The 23422-nt window shown below is 43.0% G+C and overlaps 1 protein-coding gene across 2 annotated transcripts in view; it reads right to left on the bottom strand.

Moving 5' to 3' along the window:
• Positions 1–22772, bottom strand: part of slc27a6 (solute carrier family 27 member 6) — an 80470-nt gene extending 57698 nt beyond the window's left edge. Inside the window, exons 1-2 of one of the 2 annotated variants that reach the window (XM_072591056.1) lie at positions 21730–22770; positions 5685–5894 (exon numbers count right to left, since the gene is read on the bottom strand). In XM_072591056.1, coding sequence (XP_072447157.1) covers positions 5685–5894; positions 21730–22210 — 691 coding nt within the window. In that variant the 5' untranslated portion in view covers positions 22211–22770. Of the gene's footprint in view, positions 1–5684; positions 5895–21729 lie in introns of both variants that reach the window. The other variant, XM_072591066.1, reaches the window with a different exon arrangement.
• Between the last annotated feature and the right edge of the window lie 650 nt (positions 22773–23422).

The raw sequence follows: 23422 nt of genomic DNA, 5'->3' as shown, positions 1-23422 counted from the left end.
CGTGAGGATTGTTCTGCGACAGCATTTTTTACTTCAGACCTTGCTCAAAGCAGAGAGTGCAAGGTAAGGCAAAGTCCTTAGTTCTTTGCCTCTCCAGCAGATGGCGTTTCCCAACTCCTCCCTCTCAATGCTGTGCGTGGGCCTGTGCTGGGCCTTGCCAGACCCTCTTCCTCAATGGTGTCTGGTCCTGACCTCACCGAATCTACCTTCCTCCCTCTTGACACAAGCAGCTCTGCCAAACGCCTTCTCAAGTGAAATTAATGAACTGATAGAATCTGTTTTTCTACCACAAGAGCAATGATGTCTTTGAAAGTTTTCCATGATCAGCCATTGTCAAGATGTAGAGATTAAAAACATAAAGTCTGCTTGGAAGCAAATGCAAATATGCGACAAATCTGCCTAGTGATTTGGATAAGAAAAGACTTGACTGGAGCACTGAGGCATCACTACCCACCTGAATGTTCACATTACAGTACTATTACAGCAGGCTTCACATTGGTAAAGGACCACTAGGCCCAGAGGGAGAGTGCGAGTGCAAGTGAGTGAATATTAGAGTACATGCAAGAACAGTTGTGTGTGATAATGAGAGACAGTGAGAGAGAGAGTGTATGTGTGAGAGGGACAGACATGGGACAGAGAGAGGAGAGAGATAGGAAGAGAGAGGAGAGAGACAGAGAGAAAGGGACACAAAAGGAGAGGGAACCCTGAGACTGGGATTGAGCCAGATATAGGCAATCCATCCTCCATCCTCACAAAACAAACCTTATCCACACATTGGGCTGGAGAAGAGAGAGTCCAGTTTGGAAGGAAGTCTGCTTCCAATACCCTCTGGATGAATTGCATCAATGTCTGTACCACCAGAAACAAAAGCAGAGTCAGTGTTTGTGAGGCCCACTGCTTTACCTCAGTGCTTATCCCACCCCTGACAGCCAGAATTTGGAACCAAGGAACCGAGATTGTCTCTCTCTCTCAAACGACTTTGAAGTGAAAAGGATAAAAAAGTGTACACTAAATTGGATCTGATATTTAGTTCTTTTAATAATTGTTTTTGTTAATTAATCTTCCTTTAATTAACACTTTTTTGCATAAATATTGAGTTTTGCATGTTATTTTCTTCATGGCTTTTTAAGAAAAAAACATGTTTAATATTGAGCCAAATGAGATCAAAAACAGTAGCTGCTGGGTCACTTGCTGAATGGAAATAAAAGCCTCACAAGGAGAAGGACTGTTCCAAGAAACAAATGGGATGTGTTGAAAATGTTCAGCATGTCTGGCAGAGACAACCAGAAGTCAGTGACCCTTTGTGAGAACTAGCACAGATCATGAACCTGTAAGACCATAAGAAATAGGAACAGGAGGAAGCCATTGACCCTGTGGAGCCTGCTCCAGTATTCAAAACGATCACAGCTGATCCCACACTCCTCATGTCCACTTTCCTGCATCTTTCCCATAAACTTTGATTCTCTGACTGATTAAGAATCCATCTCAGTCTTAGATATACACAAGGACTCTGCCCCCACAGCTCTCTGTGTAAAGGAATTCCAAAGACTCAAAACCCACTGACAGAAGAAATTCCTCCTCATCTCAGTCTTAAATTGGTGCCCCTTTATTCAGAGACTGTGCCCTCTGGCCCTAGACTCTGCCCTGAGGGGAAACATCCTCTCAGTATTTAACCTATCAAGAGAGTCTAGATTAGAGTGGTTCTGGAAAAGCACATCAGGTCAGGCAGCTCCGAGGAGCAGAAAAATTGACATTTCGGGCAAAAGCCCTTCATTAGAAATTCATCACTTTTGCCTATTTAACCCATCAAGCCTCTTAAGAATGGAATACGTTTTAATGAGATCAATTCATCAAAATTGCAATGAGAATAGTCCCAATATGTTTAGCCTTTGCTCATAAAACAATCCCTCCATCCCAAGGACCATCCAAGTGAACCTTCTCTGAACTGCCTCCAGTCCAACATCATTGAATCTGTTCCTCAGCCTCCAGAGATATTGCCCAAACTGTTGAGAACTTCCTTCATTTTCTGTCTATGTTTCAGATTTCAAACTGCTCTTTGCTCTCCTATTATATATATTATGTTGGTTTTTGTAAGTGTGGGTCGTTTATTTATCACTCAATGCAAAATTTAATTATTCAGTTAACACATTTTGTATACATTAACATAACATATTATTGAGGTGAATTGGATGGTGCTAACTGGTCGGTGGGATCTGCAGTTTTAAAACTTAAATGGAACCAGGAGTCCTGTACCAATAGAATATGTTCATTCTCATTTGGACATTGGATTGTTGTTTATGTACATTTGAGTTTCAAATCGTTTGGATTTTGCTGTCTTACTGAATAAGGCCAGGTTCAAAGAAGTGGCCTGGTGGCTCAGATGTTAGCACTACTGCCTCACAGCGCCAGGGACTTGGGTTCAATTTAACTCCCAGGCGACTGTGTGGAGTTTGCATGTTAGAATTATAGAGTCCTACAGCAAGGAGACAGACCCTATGGCCCAAACTGGTCCATGCTGACCAAAATATCCATCCACACTGACCCCATTTCCCTGCACTTGGCCCATACCCTTTTAATCCTTTCCTATCCATGTGTTTTTCCTAAAGCCTGAACTCCAAGATCCCTCTGTTCCACTACACTCGTTAAGGCCCTCCCGTTCACCATGAAACTCCGACCTTGATTTGACTTTCCAAAATGCAAGACCATACACTTATCTATATTAAACTCCATTTGCCATTTCTCAGCCTACTTCCCCAGTGGATCAAGGTCCTGCTGCAATTTCTGACAACCTCCCTCACTGTCCACAATACCACCTACATTGGTGTGATCTGCAAACTTAGTAATCATGCCTTGGACAGTCTCATACAAATCATCGACATGGATAACAAACAGTAATGTGCCTGGTACTGACCCCTGAGGCACTCCACTAGTCACAGGCCTCCAGTCCAACAAGCATCCTTCCGCTATTACCCTCTGCTTCCTTCTATCAAGCCAATTGTGCATCCAATTTGCCAGCTCCCCCCGGATTCCATTCGATCTAACCTTCCAGATCAGCTTACCATGTGCAACCTTATCAAAGGCCTTATTAAAATCCATACAGACTACGTCTACCATCCTGTGCTCGTCAACCTTTCAAGCAAAGAACCTTTAACATTTGTGAGGCATGATCTCCCACGCACAAAACCACGCTGACTACTCCTGATCAAACCCTGTCTTTCCAAATGCATGTATATCTTATCTCTCAGAATCTTCTCAAGTAACCAACCCAGCACAGATGTTAGGCTTATAGAACATAGAATAGAACGTTACTGTGCGGTACAGGCCTTTCAGCCCCCCGATGTTGCGCTGACCTGTGAAATTAATCTGATGCCCATCTAACCTACACCGTTCCATTGTTATCCATATGTACGTCCAATGCCTATTTAAATGCCCTTAATGTCAGCGAGTCTACTACTGTTGCAGGCAGGCTGTTCTGCACCCCTAATACTCTCTGAGTGAAGAAACTACTCCTAATATCTGTCCTAAATCTATCACTCCTCAATTTAAAGCTCTGTCCCCTCATGTTAGCCATCACCATCCAAGGAAAAAGGCTCTCCCTGTCCACCCTATCTAACCCTCTGATTATCTTATACGTCTTGATTAAGTCACCTTTCAACCTTCTTCTCTCTAACAAAAACAGCCTCCAGTCCCTCAGCCTTTCCTCGTAAGACCTTCCCTCCATACCAGGCAACATCCTGGTAAATCTCCTCTGCACCCTTTCCAAATCTCCACATCCTCTCGATAATGCAGCGACTAGAACTGTACACGATACTCCAAGTGCAGCCTTACCAGTGTCTTGTACAGCTGAAGCATGATCTCGTGGCTCCGAAATTCAAACCCACTACCAATAAATGCCAACACACCGTATGCCTTCTTAACAACCTTATCAACCTGGGTAGCAACTTTCAGGGATGTATGCACCTAGACACCAAGACCTCTCTGTTCATCTACACTGCCAAGAATTTTACCATTAGCCCAGTATTCTGCATTCCTCTTACTTCTTCCAAAGTGAACTACCTCACACTTTTCTGCACTTAACTCTATTCGCCACTTCTCTGCCCATCTCTGCATCTTTTCTATGTCCCCCTGTAACCCACAAAATCCTTCGGCCCTATCCACTTACTGCTCTATAATTCCCAATCTTTTCTTTGCAGCCCTTCTTGAATAATGGTACAACATTCCCTACCCTCCTATCTTCTGGGACCTCACCTGCAGCTGCATGGATTTCTCTGGGTGCTCCAGTTTCCTTCCACAGTCCAAAGATGTGCAGGTTAGGCAGACTGGCCATGCTAAGTTGCCCATAGTGTTCAGGATGTTTAGATTCGGTAAATGCATGGTTGCAGGGATAGGGTAGGTGTCTGGGTCTGGGTGGGATGCCCTTCAGGAAGAACACTGTGGATTTGTGCCAAGTGGCCTGTTTCCACACTGTGTAAATGTCAGACAAAGCCATGGCTGTGATGAGCATCAGATGGGCTTTATAAAAATTAGCGGAGTATAAAAGTCAAGTTGTTCTGTTCAACCTACGTAAAACTATTTAACCCTGTTGCAGGTAAGTTTACCAATTCTGTTCACCTGAATCATGTGAGCAGGAGGGTTAAACAGGATGTGTCACTCGGGCCATGATGTAGATAATGTCAACTACATGACACTGACAATAATAATTGTAATTCTAGAAGTTATATTGTATTTTACATAATATTCTTAGCTGAAATGTGTTTAGAGAAAGAATATCAGAACAAACTAAATTAAAAGAAACAATAATAAATAATAATTTTTCATGGTGTGGTCAAGTATCCTTTTAAAGAGATTTGCTATGATAAAAGTACAATGTAAATGCAAAAGTGCTTCTGTTGTAGCAATCTCCCTCAAAGAACACACACAACCTACAGGCAGTCACATTTTGTTCGGACAACATGACTGGAATATTTATTCAAGCCATCTAATGTTGCCTCACAATATTCCCAGATGCTTACAAATGAAACTTAACGTCTTTGTTATCATTTTGAAATCCTCCACAGCCCTGTCCCACCAATGATGCAAACTCCTTCCAGCCTTATTGTTTGATATCTTTAGTACACTTCTCCATCAACCTTCCCCACAATGACAATGACAGATTGTTCCCCCACTATCTGGAAATGCCTCCCTTCACCTCCCCAACTTTCTTTTTCCTTACCCAGGATTAAGTAACTTCCTTTTTTGACCAAATCATTTGTCACCTAATTTCTCAATCACAGCTTACTGTCTATTCCCTTGACTGTGCCCACAAATTATTTTCTTCTCTTTAAAGTACCTTGGTGTGTTATTTTTAAAGGAGAAAGTGAGGACTGCAGATGCTGGAGATCAGAGCTGAAAATGTGTTGCTGGAAAAGCGCAGCTGGTCAGGCAGCATCCAAGGAACAGGAGAATCGACGTTTCGGCCATTCTTGAAGAAGGGCTTATGCCCGAAACATCGATTCTCCTGTTCCTTGGATGCTGCCTGACCTGCTGCGCTTTTCCAGTAACACATTTTCAGTGTTATTTTTAAAGCCCAATCAACTACATCAATGCAAGTTATTGCTCTGTAATGTAGCAAGAAAATTCATTGATTTTTCTATCTTCAAATAAAACAAATTTCAAAAAATGATCCAAGCCAGAAACCTATATACCTGTTGTCCCTGAAGTGAATATATACAGAAAGGTGGACTTCAGATTGACAGTAGATTTCCATGTTCCTGACACAGGGCTGTCTGGTACTTCTTCCACTTTATCTGCGAGGGTATTCACTCCATGGAGAGTACATGTTTTCCCCATAACCCAGACAGATATGTTATTCTCCTGGATGTTGGTCAGAATGTCCTTCACAACATCAACTAGATCTGCAAGTTCAAATAAATCAGAATTTTATAAATACAAAACTTGCATATCATAAGCATTTTTCTAAACAATATTATTCACTACAAAATAATTGTGTATTGGCATAAAATTTAGATTTATAGATCAGATCTATAAATGAATTTTATCCTTAACATACATGCCAGCTCTTCGACAGAGAAATGGAAATAGTCCCAGTCTTTTCTATAGCAATACAATGATACTCCTGTTTCCACAGTTAGTATACCACTCCTCTGAAGGTGCTTTCTTATTCTGTAGAATATGAGCACTACGAAGGCCAACCTTATTATGATCTCGTAAGAAGATGGTGGTGAATTGCCATCATGAATCACTGCAGGGCACATGGTATCGATACAAGAATAGAGAGTTCCAGAATTTATACAGGATAATAATGATGTATCAAGTTATAATCGTATGTGACTTAGAGAAGAGTAGTGTTCCCAATGTGGTCTGTTCCCTTTTCTACTAGATGATCAGGATTGTTTGTTTGAAAGATATTGTTGTTGGAGCCTTGTTGAGTTCCTCCAGTATACACTGAAGAAAGATACACACTTCTGCCTTTGAGCACAACGGGCAGAGGGAATGGATATTTCAGCTGATGGATGGGGTGACAATCACGTACTACTTTGTGCTCACGGTGCTAAGTTTTTTGAGTGCTGTCAGGTGGTACTTATATCACAAGCCTCTGTTATGCCTTGTAGATGATGCACAGGCTCTGGACAATGAGCAGTCCAGCTCCTCAGATGCTGCCTGACCTGCTGTGCTTTTCCAGCACCACTTTAATCCAAAAGAGAAAATGCTGGAAAATCTCAGCAGGTCTGGCAGCATCTGTAAGGAGAGAAAAGAGCTGACATTTCGAGTCTAATTGACCCTAATCTAGTCCCGTTTGGCCCATATCCCTCTAAATCTTTCTTAATCATGCACCTAACCAAATATCTTTTAAATGTTGTAACTGTTACTGCATCCACCATGTCCTCTGCAGTTCATTCCATACATGAACCACCCTCTGTGTAAAAAGGTTGCCCCTCAGATCCCTGTTAACCTTTCTCCTCTCACCTTAAAAATATGCCCTCCAGTTTTGGACTCCCCCACGCTCGGAAAAAGACCCTTGCTATTCATTTTATCCATGCCCCTCATGATTTTAGTAACCTCTCAACCTCCTACATTCCAGTGAAAAATGTCCCAACCTATCCAGCCTCCCCTTATAACTTAAATCCTCCAAACCCAGAAACATCCTGGTAAACCATTTAGGAACCCTTTCCAATTTAATAATATCCTTCCTGTAGCAGGGTGACCAGAACTGTATGCAGAAAAAAGTGGCCTCACAAATGTCCTGTACAACCTCAACATGACGTTCTCAATTCCTGGTCTGGTCAGTGAATGTTGAGGATAAATACTCAAATAAAAGGAAAAAAAACTGCAGACGCTATAAATCTGAATTAAACAGACTAAGTGCTGAAGAAACTCAGCAAGTCTGGCAGCATCTGTGGAAACAGAAACAGTTAACATTTTGAGTCCGTCAATGTTGTTCTTCAGAACATGATGAGTCACAGAGGAAGAGTCAAGAAGAATTTGAACTAGCTAAGTACTATGACAGTGGGAGCTTCAGGGAGATGCTGAGATGTTAGATTCACTTGATATCTCTGGGTGAAGATGATGGTTAATGCTTCAGCATGTGCTTTTCACTAAAAATCAGCCTCAGCCATCACTGAGGATAGGAATGATTTTGGGATCAGCTTTTCTGGCTTATTGTTTAACTGTCCACCACTGGAATGCAGAGCTTTAACATTACCCTCAGGTTGTGGGATCGCACCTTGTCTACTACTCAATGGTGCTTCTGGTGTTTATGCCTGGAAACTCTCCTTTGATGTAGCTTCAGCATGTTAACATCTCCTTTTAAGATTTGACTTATGCTACACCTGGCACGCTCTCCTACACTTCCCACCAAACTTAAGAGCTGGTTCTTGGCCCTGATGGTGATGATAGAGTGGCGAATGTACCAGACCATGAGGTCACATGTTGTGATTGAATATAATTCTTTTCAATGTATTTCTTCATGAGATGTAGGTGTCACTGGCCAGGCCAGGAATTATTGTCCATCCCTAATGGCCCAGATTTCCTTCCCTCAAGGACTTTAGCAAGCCAGACGGGTTTTCATGACAGTCAACAATGGCTTCACATTCCCCATTTTTGTTTCTTAAAGATTTTATTAAAGTCAAATTTTATGATCTATGATGGTGGGATTCCAGATGGAAGTCAGAGGATTGGCCAAAGGTTCAGGATTACTAAACCAGTGACATTACCACTACACATTTAGCACAGTGTTGGTGCCATAGATGCTTCATTATTCTTCCCACGATTTGGTGTCATGTAGGTCACACCTGTTGTGTTATAGCTACTGTACTGTGTCTTAATTCCAACCAAAACCCTCTGCCTTTCACCCCTCAACCACAACATCCTTTCCACCTACATTATCCTTTTTCTGATCAATACTACCAGACTCCTTTTGTTTCCCTCCTTTTGTTATTGTACCTGAATACGTTGTAGCCAGAATATTAAGTTCCCATCCCTCCTCTTTTTATTGTAATTCTCTTTTAGCTGGTGCACAACATCTGCTGAGACTGGCATAATTTATTTTTAATCATGAAACCAAGAATTCCCATAGTGCCCAGTCTGTGTCTAGAATAGTACAGCAACATTTGTTCCAGTCAATATCTGCAATGGGGAAATTAAGGAGATAGGCAAAGCAATTTCCCAAGATCTAATTTACTGTCCTATTGTGATCCCATCAATTTTTGAACAGAAATGTTAAGAAGAGTATATATTTGTGTGGATGACAGCTACCTGTTGCTGATGAACCCCTGAAAGCATCTGCCACCCACAAACTTTGAGGTGACTGCAGTGAACAGTGTCAAGGTTAAGGAAATAGACCTGTTCTGTTTTCTTTCACCTGATTATAGTATTAGATATGGGACAGAATAAAGCTATTCCTTAACCTACTCAGTAATGTACCTCATTTCCCATTTAGAAAAACACATTTTACTGCACTAATATGATACTTGTCTCTTTCAGCATCACTTATTTTTATGATTCCATTTAATAGTTTTGTCTTAAGTAGCTTTGGATTCTTTGATTGTGTCGGTGGTTCCAATTTGAGCCTTGAACAACCCTGAAGGAAAACTGACTAATTCAATAAAACCAAAGTTATGAAGTCGTGGTTCAAAAAAAGGTCTCACGCAGTTAAAACAGAGTTGTGTTTCGGTTTGTTTACAGCATTTAGCGAATTCAGCAGCTTTACTTTCAGGCTGATTCTGGCTCAGTAAGACTTATCCATCGGGACTGACACTGGATAATACCTAACTAATATCATAACACTATCATGTCATAGCACTATATTATCATAGCACTTCAATTGAGATAATATTTTTATTGTGTGTTTACCAAATTAATTGAACTTCAAAACCTACAGATCCTTAGAACAGTATAGGTTCATTGCTTCAAACAAAGCTTCATTCAGTTCCAGATAAAGGTGAAGGAACTACAAAATAAAATCTCATGACTCACTGAAAAAAGAAACCAGCCACTATTCAGACATCAGGCACCATGCAAATACCAGAACAATCTGTGGTGCTCTGTTTTATTCTGAATGTAAGAGAAAGGATCAGAAACAGGCCTTTTAGTCCCTCAAACCTCTTGTTTCTCATGAAATGCAAGTTCCTTTCTTTTGTGATTCAGTAGTTTATTGTGGTTTCAAGTATTATTAGCTTAAAATAAAAAGAAAACTGTGCACTTCCACAAAACCATTCCCAAAGACAAATTAAAGCCCTTGAGCCATTGGAGATTTGAAATATAATTTGAAGGTGGTGGAAAATACAGAACTTACTCATCAAAATCTAAAATGAAAACCAGGAATACTCCAATGGGCAGATTTGTCATCAGAGCTATGAAGGTTTCTTCATGTCTGAAATATCCTCATTTTTTTGTCTTTCTTCATTGAGACATTTGTGGTTTGGTTCTTCTCTTGAGCAAAGGATTTGCATCAGAAATAACTCTTTTCTCTTATATATATTTATGCTGTGTTCTGACATTAACTTCATTTGTATACCAAATACTTATTACATTGACTTGAAGAGAAGGTGGTTATTAGATATTAAGCTAAGGGAAGACACAGTAACTCATCAAGGTTTATTGAAACCCCAAACTAGATTTAGATAAAAAGCAACCTCTTTTTTTTAAGATTTGGAGATGCTGGTGTTGGACTGGGGTGTACAAAGTTAAAAATCACACAGCACCAGGTTATAGTCCAACAGGTTTAATTGGAAACACCCTAGTTTTCGGAGCGACGTTCCTTCATCAGGTGATAATCACCTGATGAAGGAACGTTGCTCCGAAAGCTTGTGTGCTTCCAATTAAACCTGTTGGACCATAACCTGGTGCTGTGTGATTTTTATCTTTTTTTCAAACTCACGAGATTTTGTGGGATAAGATTTTGTTCCATTTATTACCTCGTCCTTCCTCTACAGCAGGGCTTTGGGAAATGTGAATTCCCTGATGGGATGGTGGGACATGCAACAGCACTGAAGCAGCAATGCTGACAATGCAGTGGACATTCTGATTTGACAGTGCTATTGCAAGGCTCTTTTAACTGAGAGTGATTTTACTTTTGCTGGTTGGTGTGACCTACTGAAAAGACCACGAGCTTCTGTAAAATAGGACACATCCAGCTTTGGTGTTTGAAATAATCCATCACTAAGTCAACCTTTACTTATACGTGCATCGTACGTGACACTGACCTCACAAGCTCAGAGACGGCTCCTAGAGAGAGCAGAACCCCTCACTCTCCTGTTTATGATTTTTATTAACCTATAATTCCTAATTAACCTGTTCAGAGAAGTTATTAAATACCTCTGGAGCAGGTTGGACTGAACCCAGGCCTCTCAATTCTGGATTAGGGATACCACCTCAGAACCATAAGAAGGCCTCCCACACTCCTGTTTATATCTGTCAGCCAGGGCTCCCTAATTGGACCAAGTTAACAGTACACTTAGGGAGGGAATTCCACGATTTTGACCCAGGTACAGTAAAGGAACAGTGATATATTTCCAAGTCAGGGACGGTGAGTGGCTTGGAAGGGTCCTTGAAGGTGGTGGTGTTCCCATGTATCTCCTGTCCTTGTTTCTCTAGATGGAAATGTTGTTGGTTTGGAAGGTCCTGTGCAAAGAGAACTTCTGTAATGCAGCTTCTAGATGCTGCAGCTGCTGTTACTGAGTGTCAGTAGCAGAGGGAGTGGGTGCTCTCAAATGTAGTGCCAATCAAGTGGGCTACCTTGTCCTGGCTGGTATCAAGCTCCTTGAGTGCACCATCCAGGCAAGTGGGGATCATTCCATCACACTCCTGACTTGTGCCTAGTAGATGGTGGACAGGCTTTGGGGAGTCAGGAACTCACTGCAGGATTCCTAGCCTCTGACCTGCTCTTGAAGCCATTGTATTTATATGGCCAGTCCAGTTAAGTGCCTGGTCAATGATAATCCACAGAATGTTGACAGTTGGATAGATTTTTGTGTTGGAGTTGTTCTGGAACACCTTGGCTAGGGACATTGTTAGTTTTGCAACACAACAGTTTAATTCTATTACTGGTATATTGTCAGAGCCCATAGCCTTTGCATATTCAGTGACTTTGGTCGTTTCTTGATATCATGCACAGCATAGCACAGCACAACCACCTGATGAAGGAGTAGCACTCCAAAAGCTAGTGTTTCCAATTAAACCTGTTGCACTATAACCTGTTGTTGTGTGGTTTTTAACTTTGGATGAGGATCAGCATCTATGATGCTGAAGACCTCAGGGGAAAGCCAAGATTAATCATCCACTTAGCACTTTGGGCTGAACATAATTGCAAATGTTTCTGCCCTGTGTTTACACAGAGCTGCTTGGCTTCCGCTTCATTGAGGTTGGTGATGTTTGTGGACCCCACCGCTGATTAATTGCTTCATTGTCCACCTTCACTGACAAACAGGTGTGGTAGGTCTGCAGAGTTTAGATCTAATCCATTGATTGCAGGATTTCTCATGTTCATCTACAACATGTTGCTTCTGCTGTTTGTAACTTATTTTCTGTGTTGTAGCTTCGGCAGTCTGATACTTTGCTTTAGGCCTTGGAACACTGATAGTCACCATGGATCTTCTCATACTCCAGACATGTCTATCTCACAAAAAAACTTATTAAAAAAAACTTAAATTCCATATCAACCAATCCCTTAAAACACTTCCATTTACAGCAGCTGATAAGATACAAGTCACTTGTTGCCTATATGTTGGTAAGAATGTATAAAATATTACAAAGTTAAAAATCACACAACATGAGCTTATAGTCCAACAGGTTTAATTGGAAGCGCACTAGCTTTCGGAGCAATGCTCCTTCATCAGGTGGTTTATCATTTCTTTGGGTTTTCATAAAATTACTGCAACAATTATAAACCAAGGGTCATACAAAAACAAAATCAGTAAAGACTTTGCATATTTGTTAGTTACTCTGACAACCCTTTGTCCTATATTTGGCAGCACGGCAGTGCGGCATTAACTGAAGAACAAATCTGTTGGAAACACAACAACACTATTGTTTTTAGTTTACAGTCTGGAATGAGTAGAACTGAGGCTAAGCAAAAGCTTCCAATGACAATTGGCACAGACATTTTATCAGGTTGGTACCAAGTTGTCAAGAGAATTACAGAAGTTGATGAAAAATGTACTTATTGCATGACAATAAATGCTATAATCTATGTGTGTCGATTACAATTGCCTCTGTACCATTTGAAAGTGGAGCTGACATGTGGTGATAACATCATAGTTTTCTCAAAACAATGGCAGTTACGCCACAATGAACAAGTGATATACCCATTTCAAAGAAACTTCTGGCTTAGAAAATCTATTGAAATGTGAATCGCTTTCTAACCTACACAGTAACATTACATTTTTCAAATGACAAAAGCAGAATTAATATTTATATTAGAGGGAGCCATAGTCATAGATCCCTCCACCCAAACTGGCCCATACTGACCAAACTGGAGCTGAGGAGAAAATAAACTAACTCGCTATTATTTGAAAACAAAATAGTTGACCTGTGACTATTATATTTCAATGTAACCAATTATCTTGAAGCATTTTGTGATGTATTTGTTATATTATAAATAAATCAACAAATATTGTGCAGTGCCTTACAGCACAGGAAGCTTTTGACAAACTGTAGCAGCACTTACTTTTCTTTATCATTGTCCAATCGCAGATGTGAATTCTAATTAGAAATCCCAACAGTCAACGTGAAATAAAGAGAGGAAGTGGGAGAACTGACTAACCTCTACTCTTGGTGAACTCACAATGAAATTAGATGGGAATTAGGACTCATCAGCACTGCAAAAGATTATTAAAGTGAAAGCCACCAACAAAACCTGTGAGCATTTTGTATTCAAATGGTATTAAAAGCCAAGGTGAATTGGGAGACAGCTGGATAAGGTTTATGTATGAATTACACATACATGTGAAAACCGTGAAAATATAGCACTTCCCATCAACTTTTCCCAAGGCTCTTCCGTTCATTGTATAATTCGCTCTAGAATTAGACTTGCCTAAATGCATCACCTCACATTTGTCTGGATTGAAAGCCATCTGCCACTTTTATGCCCAACTCTTCAGTCTATCTATATTCTCCTGTATTCTCTGACAGTCCCTTATGCTTTCTGCCACTCCACCAATCTTTGTGTCATCTGCAAACTTGCTGATCATACCAACAGTGCCCTCTTCCAGATCATTTATGTATATTACAAACAACAGTGGCCCCAATACTGACCCCTGAGGAACACCATTGGTCACCTTTCTCCATTTCGAGAAACTCCCTTCAACTACTACTCTCTGTCTCCTGTTGCTCAACCAGTTCTTTATCCACTTAGCTATGTGACTGCACTTTCTTCATTAGTCTACCATGGGGAACCTTATCAAACGCCTTACTAAAGTCCATGTATATGACATCAACAGCCCTTCCTTCATCTATCAACTTGGTCACTTCCTCGAAGAACCCTAAAAAGTTGGTAAGGCACGATCTCACCCGCAAAAAACCATGTTGCCTGTCATTGATAAGCTCATTCTTTTCTAAATATAAATAGATCTTATCTCTCTGTACCCTCTCCAGCAACTTCCCCACCACCGACGTCAGGCTCACTAGTCTGTAGTTACCCGGAATATCCCTACTACCCTTCTTGTACAGGGGGACAACATGAGCAACCCTCCAGTCCTCTGGCACCCTCACCTGTGTTTAAGGATGCTACAAAGATATCTGTCAGGGCCCCAGCTATTTCCTCTCTCGCCTCCCTCAGCATCCTGGGATAGATCCCATCTGGTCCCGGGGATTTGTCCACCTTAATAACCTCTAGCCTACGCAACATATCTTCCCTACTTATGTAATTGATGTTATAACCTGGAATGCATTAACTCAAAGGCTTTTAGAGAAACAGATCCAATAATAACTTTCACGTGAATTGAATATATACTTGAAAAATAAATATTTAAAATAATGGAGAAGGAGCACTGGAGTGGATCTAATTTGTAGCTTACAATTTAAGTAGCCTTCCTTTGTGCCGCAAAATTCAATGGTTTCTAGATTACTATTGTATCTAGAAAGTTACAAGTTGGAACATATTTATGATCTGTGAGATGCCAATCAATGGGGATCAACGCTTGTTCAACACCTTGTGGAGAGCACATGTCTTCTCATCAATATACAGCTTTTGACCTTACTGAACTCACCAAGAAAGCTCGATATTGAGAAGCCCTGACATGGAACCAGAGCAGGACCATTCCCCACTTGGTGTGAATGGCCTCTATTTTGAAAACAGGACATCAGGCCCATGGACAGAGGGTCCTGCCACTCCACATGCAGGGTCACTGGAATCCGACATGTACCAGTCTCTAAGAACTCTCACGGCACATCTCCCAACCACTTTCACAAGGCTTCTGCTCTTCAGCGCTGCTCCATGGGCTACCCCAGTAATGCTCATTGTAACACTGCAGCAAGGAGACTGGGTGCCCAGAGACACACTCCCAGCTCAGGTCCCTCAGTCACTGTTATCACGCTCACTCACTCAAAGCCTATCTGGATACTCATCGCATCCCTACCTAGCAGTTTTGTGATTAGTCTCTCAGCCAGAGATATCAGGCTTAAATTTGAGCCATGTGCAGCCACAAAGCCAGGAAACTGCTCACAGTGATCAGCTGGCCTCAGCCAAGAACAATGAGGTAAGCTGTACTCAGGGATTCCCAATACATTATGTCAAGGGCAGCCTCTGATAGGAACCCAGGCCGCACTCAGGGAATCGGAATCAGGATGCTCTCCTCATAAGAGGGGAGAAGCCAAATGTTGGGAATCCCACCATCCTGGAATCTTTCTGCCCCATTGTGGGTGACTTTGCTGCAGGAGTTTGCGAGAGGAGGGGTTATTTTGGGAGATGGAAGTAGTGGTACAGCACTTACTGTTGATGCAGATGGAAACATGGCGTGTGAATGAAAAGGCAGTGCAGAGGCCTAACAGGATTAATTTGGTTGGAGCTTGGGGTAACTGAGCACAAATGGGTAAGATGATTCAGCAATAGTGAGAGAGATAGAGGGGCTTGGTAGGAGCTGGGTGACAGTGGCAGAGATAGAGTGAGTGTGAGAAGATAGTGGAAGTTACCTGGACTGAGTGAAGGACATTGACATTCTCCTCATCGTGCTGGGGAATTTGCGCATGTCGAATCCTTTCTGCCATGTCCAAGGTAATTGTGAGAGACTGTGCAGGGCAACTCCAGACTGACAGTGATGGCCCGGGTGCACAACAGGCTTTTAAAGATGGCACAAGTGTACGGGATGCTGGTGAATTCAGGGATATCTGCTGAGTGATGGGTTAGGATTAATTGTTTTGGAATGGTGTGTGGTATATTGGGGTGAAAATCCAATTTGGGAGATACCACAAGGGTTTGGTACGTAATTGATGACGCAAGTTTGGTAAAATGCAGTAAGAGAACTCACTAGTGGTGACAAACTTTCCAAAAAAACTTGAGCAACTCACACATAGCCAAAAAAAAGCATGAGACTTGGCCCTTTATTTCTTTCACATGCACATGTAGGGCTGTTTTGTCAAAGTTCTCAGCTAAGCCACATAACAGCCATAAGTTAGCAAAGTGAATCTTTAATCACAACCTAGCACACTGGGACACTGGCTTTCTGGTATCTAAACACATACCAAAAGCAGGGTCACAACTAGTTTTTTCACCCCTTTGCTTCTGTATTACTGGAGGAGTAAAGCTCAAACATGTCTTTCTTACAAAACTGCCTTTCTTTTCATTCATACCATGTCTCCAGCTTGGGTCATCAACAATAGGAGATCATAGTTCAGTTTTTTGAATGGCATCTTGCCCTTTGAAGTGTTTCTTTCTGATGATCCTTTGACATTCTTCAGCTGTGACATTAAAATGATTCCCCTCAGGTGTCAGTGTATTAAACACAGGGTCTTTAGACAGCTACTGAATTTATATTCTCAGCCAGCATTTGCTTTGTCTATCTTTCCTTTAAATAAAAACATCTAGGAGAAAGTGAGGACTGCGGATGCTGGAGATCAGAGTTGAAAATGTGTTGCTGGAAAAGCGCAGCAGGTCAAGGAGCAGGAGATGAGCCCTTCTTCTCAATATCTGACATTTCCACACTGGGATCAAGATTCTCACTATCCACAGTTTGATTGTTCTGATAATACCTTGGTACAAAAATACTAAGAAGGACTCAGCACATTATCATGTTGAAAGACATCAGGTCAATGTTATTTACCAAATACAATATATCCGACAAATGAATGATTTGAATATGTATCAGTGGAATTCTCCCTTTCAGAGGATTAGGAGGATGTGAAAGGAAATGGACAATCAAGAAAGAATTTTGGGAATACTTGGAAAATAAAAAAAATTCCAATCCAAAACTTTTTCTTGGATTGTAATTGCTGAGCAATTGGTCCCAGTATTACACTAAATTTCTGTTGAAAATTCAGTTTTATTCACTTGCTTTAAATTAATACACAAGGATTTGCTCAATGGGCCTGATATAAAGTTTTGCTTTTTTTAAGTTAAATATTATTTCAAGTTAAAAAGGAATTTACAATTAATTACAACAAAACTTAAGTTGTGATTCCATCATTAGCTACAATGTTCTGATTATAGGTTTACACAAATTTGCTTCTGACAGCATCTAATATTGCAGTATAATCAATATACTGTATTGAAATATCCTAAGTGTACCTCTTATTGAAAAAAAGGCAAACAAAATCTCTATAAACTTGGCAAAGAAGGGAAGAAATATACACTTCCCAGTAAACATGGAAGCTAGGTGAAGCCATTCTTCCCCTCAAACCTGTTATGCATTTTAATTAGATCAAGATTGATCTGAATCTTAACTCCATTGTTAGTTTTTGGAGTGACTCCTGTGGTGTGATCCAGTATTTATTGCGTGTCCCTAATTGCCCCTTGAGAAAGTTTTGCAATCTCAATACACCTGATTAACAAAATTCTATCAATCTTGTTTTGAAATTTTCAATTGATTATACCTCAACAGCTTTCTGGAGAAGAGAATTTCAGATTTCCACTGTGCATCACCCCTGATTCATTTTAAAATGATGTGCCCATGACCTGGAGCTTTTCCTGAAACAATTAGTTGTTTTCCCTATCAAGCTTATCAAATACTTTTATCACGTTAAGCACCTCAGTTGTTTTGCCCTTTTATCTTCAATACTTAAAGGAACACAATTTCACTCTATTCATAAACTAAAACGAGGAACTGTTTGGATAACAGAAATCTAAAACAAAAACAGAAAGTACTGGAGAAACTCAGCAGGTCTGACAGCATCTGTGGAGAGAAAGCAGAGTTAACGTTTTGGGTCCAGTGACCTTCCCAGTGTTGTACTGCCAGTGATCCTGCCTTACTTCAGTCATATATCAACTTGAAGGATGATATACAAAACAATTTGAATCACTTTATAGCAGCTTGTCTTCATCTGGCATGACTTTCACATTTAAAAAGACAGTGGTATTCTTATATCTAGGCTACAGGTAAGATTTATATTACACTTAGCTTCACTATTCCATACTTCAAACTTTGAAAAGATTCTCTCTATCTGGAACAATCTATATCAGTTCCAGCAGCATCTCTCAGAAACACCTCAACCCAATAAGCTTTTGCTAAAATCAAGAATAAAAAAAACCTACAGACCAAGTATGAAGGGCCAATGATCTAATAAACCTGTTTTATGTCTATGAAACTTAGACATTTCCCTCTTGCAAATTTTATAGAAAATATCCAAATCAAATTAAGCAACAGAATCATTTTCACCTCAGTTGTTTGACATACCCAATGCAGATTAAATGTTAAGACAAGATCCCTGACACCAAAATTCTTAAATCAAAAGCTGGCCTGTAGGAGTGGATGTTTTGACTAAAGAACCAATAACAAACAGCAACACTTATCACAAAATGTGGTGTACGAATTTGAAATAATCCTGAGAAAATCTTTGATGGAAGATTAACAACAGGGAAGCAACCTCCTGGAGATAATGGAAACAACTTAAAAGTGACTTTGAAACAATACCAACTAGATCCAATCATAGTGAGAAGTTCCCAACAGATCATCTTCTGCTTTCAAGGTCCAAATGCAGCTGATAACGTTTCACCTGAAAAAAGCAAGCTTGGTAAATCTCTGCTGGATGTGCATTCTAAGATATAAATGCACTCATCAGTGAAGAAATTGACTGCAGGAAATGGAGTGGTGATATTTTGGCTGTCTTTCTGAATGTTGAAGGACAAATGAAGGAGTAGCATGGGTCATGGTTTCAGGCCATACTCAAGGGAATTGTGCACAGATTCTAGCCTCCTACTTCATAGTGATAGCTGAGCTACAGTTTCATAGAATCATAGAATCCCTACAGTGTGGAAACAGGCCCTTCAGCTCAACAAGTCCACACAGACCCTCTGAAAAGTAACCCACCCAGACCCATTCCCCTATTACTCTACATTTCCCCCTGACTAATGCGCCTAACCCACACATCCCTGAACACTATGGGCAATTTAGCATGACCAATTTACCTGACCTGCACATCATTGAATTGTGGGAGGAAACCCATGCAGACACAGGAGAAAGTGCAAACTCCACGCAGACAGTTGCCTGAGGCAGGAATACCTGGGTCCCTGGCGTTAAAAGACAACCATGCTAACCACTGAGCCACCATGCCTTCCTTGAGGGCAGGTCTTTAGCTGGGGCACAGACCCAGGTCCTATGTTCCAGATCCATATTTGAAGTATGCATTAGTATACATAAGTGCAATATAAATCTTGCGAGTGGCCTAGATGGAAGAGTAGCACTATCATTTTTAAACCTGAAAGGCATGCCAGATGAAAACAAGCCGCTGCAAAATGTTTAAAATTGTTTTACATATTACTCTTAAAGCAGATGTATGAGTGAGCTAAGGCAGATCCAACTGGCAGTACGACATTATCTCTGCTTTCTCTCCACACTTGCTGCCAGACCTGCAGAGTTTCTCCAGCATTTTCTGTTTTGGTTTCGGATTTCTCAGGTAAATGTAAAAAGGCCAAATGCAACGGACAGTAGAGGATGAGAGATCTCCCAGTATCCCAGCTAACATCCATACCCCATCCCAGGATCCTAGCTAACATCCCCACCCCATCCCAGTATCCCAGCTAACATCCACACCCCATCCCAGTGCCCCAGCTAATATCCACACCCCATCCCAGGGTCCTAGCTAACATCCACACCCCATCCCAGTGCCCCAGCTAACATCCACACCCATCCCAGTGCCCTAGCTAACATCCACACCCCATCCCAGGGTCCTAGCTAACATCCACACCCATCCCAGTGCCCCAGCTAACATGTAAATCCCATCCCAGTGCCCCAGCAAACATCCATACCCCATCCCACGGTCCTAGCTAACATCCATAGCCCATCCTAGGGTGCTAGCTAACAGCCACACCCCATCCCTTTATCCTCGCTAACATCCATACCCCATCCCAGTGTCCTAGCTATCATCCACACCCTATCCCAGTATCCCACCTAACATCCATACCCCATCCCAGTGCCCCAGCTAACATCCATACCCCATCCCAGGGTCCTAGCTAACATCCACACCCCATTCCTGTACCCTCGCTTACATGTAAATCCCATCCAGGTATCCCAGCTAACATCCACACCCCATCCCAGTGGCCCAGCTAACATCCACACCCCATTCTTGTATCCTCACTAACATCCATACCCCATCCCAGGGTCCTAGCTAACATCCACACTCTATCCTAGTGTCATAGCTAACATCCATACCCCATCCCAGGGTCCTAGCTAACATCCATACCCCATCCCAGGGTCCTAGCTAACATCCACACTCTATCCTAGTGTCATAGCTAACATCCATACCCCATCCCAGGGTCTTAGCTAACATCCATACCCCATCCCTGTATCCTCGCTAACATCCATACCCCATCCCAGGGTCCTAGCTAACATCCATACCCCATCCCAGGGTCCTAGCTAACATCCACACCCCATCCCAGGGTCCTAGCTAACATCCACACTCTATCCTAGTGTCATAGCTAACATCCATACCCCATCCCAGGGTCGTAGCTAACATCCATAACCCATCCCTGTATCCTCGCTAACATCCACACCCCATCCCATGGTCCTAGCTAACATCCACACCCTATCCCAGTGTCCCAGCAAATGTCCATACCCCATCCCAGTGCCCCAGCTAACATCCACACCCCATCCCACGGTTCTAGCTAACATCCAAACCCCATCCCAGTGTCCTAGCTATCATCCACACCCCATCCCAGGGTCCTAGCTAACATCCATACCCCATCCCAGGGTCCTAGCTAACATCCATACCCCATCCCTGTATCCTCGCTAACATCCATACCCCATCCCAGGGTCCTAGCTAACATCCATACCCCATCCCAGGGTCCTAGCTAACATCCACACTCTATCCTAGTGTCATAGCTAACATCCATACCCCATCCCAGGGTCTTAGCTAACATCCATACCCCATCCCTGTATCCTCGCTAACATCCATACCCCATCCCAGGGTCCTAGCTAACATCCACACCCCATCCCAGGGTCCTAGCTAACATCCACACCCCATCCCAGGGTCCTAGCTAACATCCACACTCTATCCTAGTGTCATAGCTAACATCCATACCCCATCCCAGGGTTGTAGCTAACATCCATAACCCATCCCTGTATACTCGCTAACATCCATACCCCATCCCACGGTCCTAGCTAACATCCACACCCTATTCCATTGTCCCAGCAAATGTCCATACCCCATCCCAGTGCCCCAGCTAACATCCACACCCCATCCCACGGTCCTAGCTAACATCCAAACCCCATCCCAGTGTCTTAGCTAACATCCACACCCTATCCCAGTGTCCCAGCAAATGTCCATACCCCATCCCAGGGTCCTAGCTAACATCCACACCCTATCCCAGTATCCCACCTATCATCCAAACCCCATCCCAGTGTCCTAGCTATCATCCACACCCCATCCCAGGGTCCTAGCTATCATCCACACCCTATCCCAGTATCCCACCTATCATCCACACCCTATCCCAGGATCCCACCTATCATCCACACCCTATCCCAGTGTCCCAGCTAACTTCCACACCCTATGCAGTACCAGCCAGTCCCTGGGCTCTCTCCCTGACCCATTGGTCTACATGAATGCAGTGACCAGGCTGTGATTGAGCAGCGGGACCGCTCTTACCTTCTCCCACAACCAGGCTGTTCGCTCCGGAGCTGTCCAGGCAGTGTAACAGGGAGCGGCTGCGGAGGTTGGTGTTCAGGAAAGCCACGGCACATCCCAGCTTGGCCAAGCCGAACCACACACACACAAAGTCGGGCTCGTTACTCATCAGCAGGGCCACCGTGTTTCCCGCTAGCAGAGCCGGCTGCTCCCTGAGAAAGAGCCGGGCGAGCCGGTTACTGCGGCTGTCTACCTGCCGGTAGGTGAGCGCCTGGCCCTGGTACAGCAGGAAGGGTTTGTGTGGGTTAGTCTGTACCTGCTGGCTGAAGCGCTCCAATACAGTGGGCACCCTCCTGCTCAGGTAAACCTTCAGCAGCTTCAGGCCGAACCTACTGGCTCGGAGCAGAAAGCACAGATCCTCAGCTAGGCACTGCACACTGAGACTCAGCACAAAGCCTACAGCCAGGATTCCTGTTAGTGCTGCTACAACCAGAGCTAACATCGTCCCCAGAGCCCAGGCACACACCGACAGCAGCTACTGTTCACAGCAACACTCTCCCTGCAGCACACACTCTCTCTCTCCCTGCAGCTCCCAGTCTCTCTGCAGCTCCCAGTCTCTCCCTGCAGCTCCCACAGTCTCCCTGCAGCTCCCAGTCTCTCCCTGCAGCTCCCACAGTCTCCCTGCAGCTCCCAGTCTCTCCCTGCAGCCCCCACACACTCTCTCCCTGCAGCTCCCACAGTCTCCCTGCAGCTCCCAGTCTCTCCCTGCAGCCCCCACACACTCTCTCCCTGCAGCTCCCAGTCTCTCTGCAGCTCCCAGTCTCTCCCTGCAGCCCCCACACACTCTCTCCCTGCAGCTCCCACAGTCTCCCTGCAGCTCCCAGTCTCTCCCTGCAGCACACTCTCTCTCTCTCTCTGCAGCACCCAGTCTCTCCCTGCAGCTCCTACACTCCCTGCAGCTCCCACACCAACCCTCCTGACCACCCCTCACATGGAGAGACTTTCTCGGCTGCAGATAAACAGCAACTTCAGCGAGCATACAGTCTTAGCAAGAGCTGTCTTTCAGCATTGATTAAGGCGGGACATCCTGTACAGCTGAGCCTTGGGTAAGAGATTATCCAGCTCCTGGGTTTGGCTGCTTCTCTGCCACCACTAACAGTGTGGTGTTCATATCAGCTCTCAGTCACACTCCAGGAGGTGGTACATTGGCAGCAAATGAAGCAGGTGCTGTAATCGATGCTGGTGGTTATTCAATGTGGGGCTGCCTGGATATTCTCATGAACTGGCTGACAGATCCAGGGTTTTGTGTCCCTGTCTCACTGAAATTTAGTCAGTGAGCTGGCACTGTCATAAAGGCAGAAGTCGCACAACACCAGGTTATAGTTCAACAGGTTTATTCAAATAAACTGTTGCACTGTAACCTGGCATCATGTGACTTCTGACTTTGTCCACCCCAGTCCAACACTGGCATCTCCAAATCAACTCTAATGCAGAAAGACTTGCATTTAGATAGTGATAATCATGATCTCATGACATCTTGCAACACTCAATGACAGTGAAGTTTTGGCCTGTATGGTCAGGTGGGACCTGTGAGAGCTAATGTGTACAAATCAAGCTCCTACAGAGCAGTGTGATACTGACCAGGCCAGCCCCCCTGCATCTCTGTCAGACACCCAGACACATTGCCCCGCAGCAGGGAAGGGCTGGCGAAGCA

The sequence above is a fragment of the Chiloscyllium punctatum genome, chromosome 2 (assembly GCF_047496795.1).
Source record: "Chiloscyllium punctatum isolate Juve2018m chromosome 2, sChiPun1.3, whole genome shotgun sequence".
Lineage (NCBI taxonomy): Eukaryota > Metazoa > Chordata > Chondrichthyes > Orectolobiformes > Hemiscylliidae > Chiloscyllium > Chiloscyllium punctatum.
Note: the sequence above shows the minus strand (reverse complement) of the source record. Positions and strands in the feature narration are given on the sequence as shown.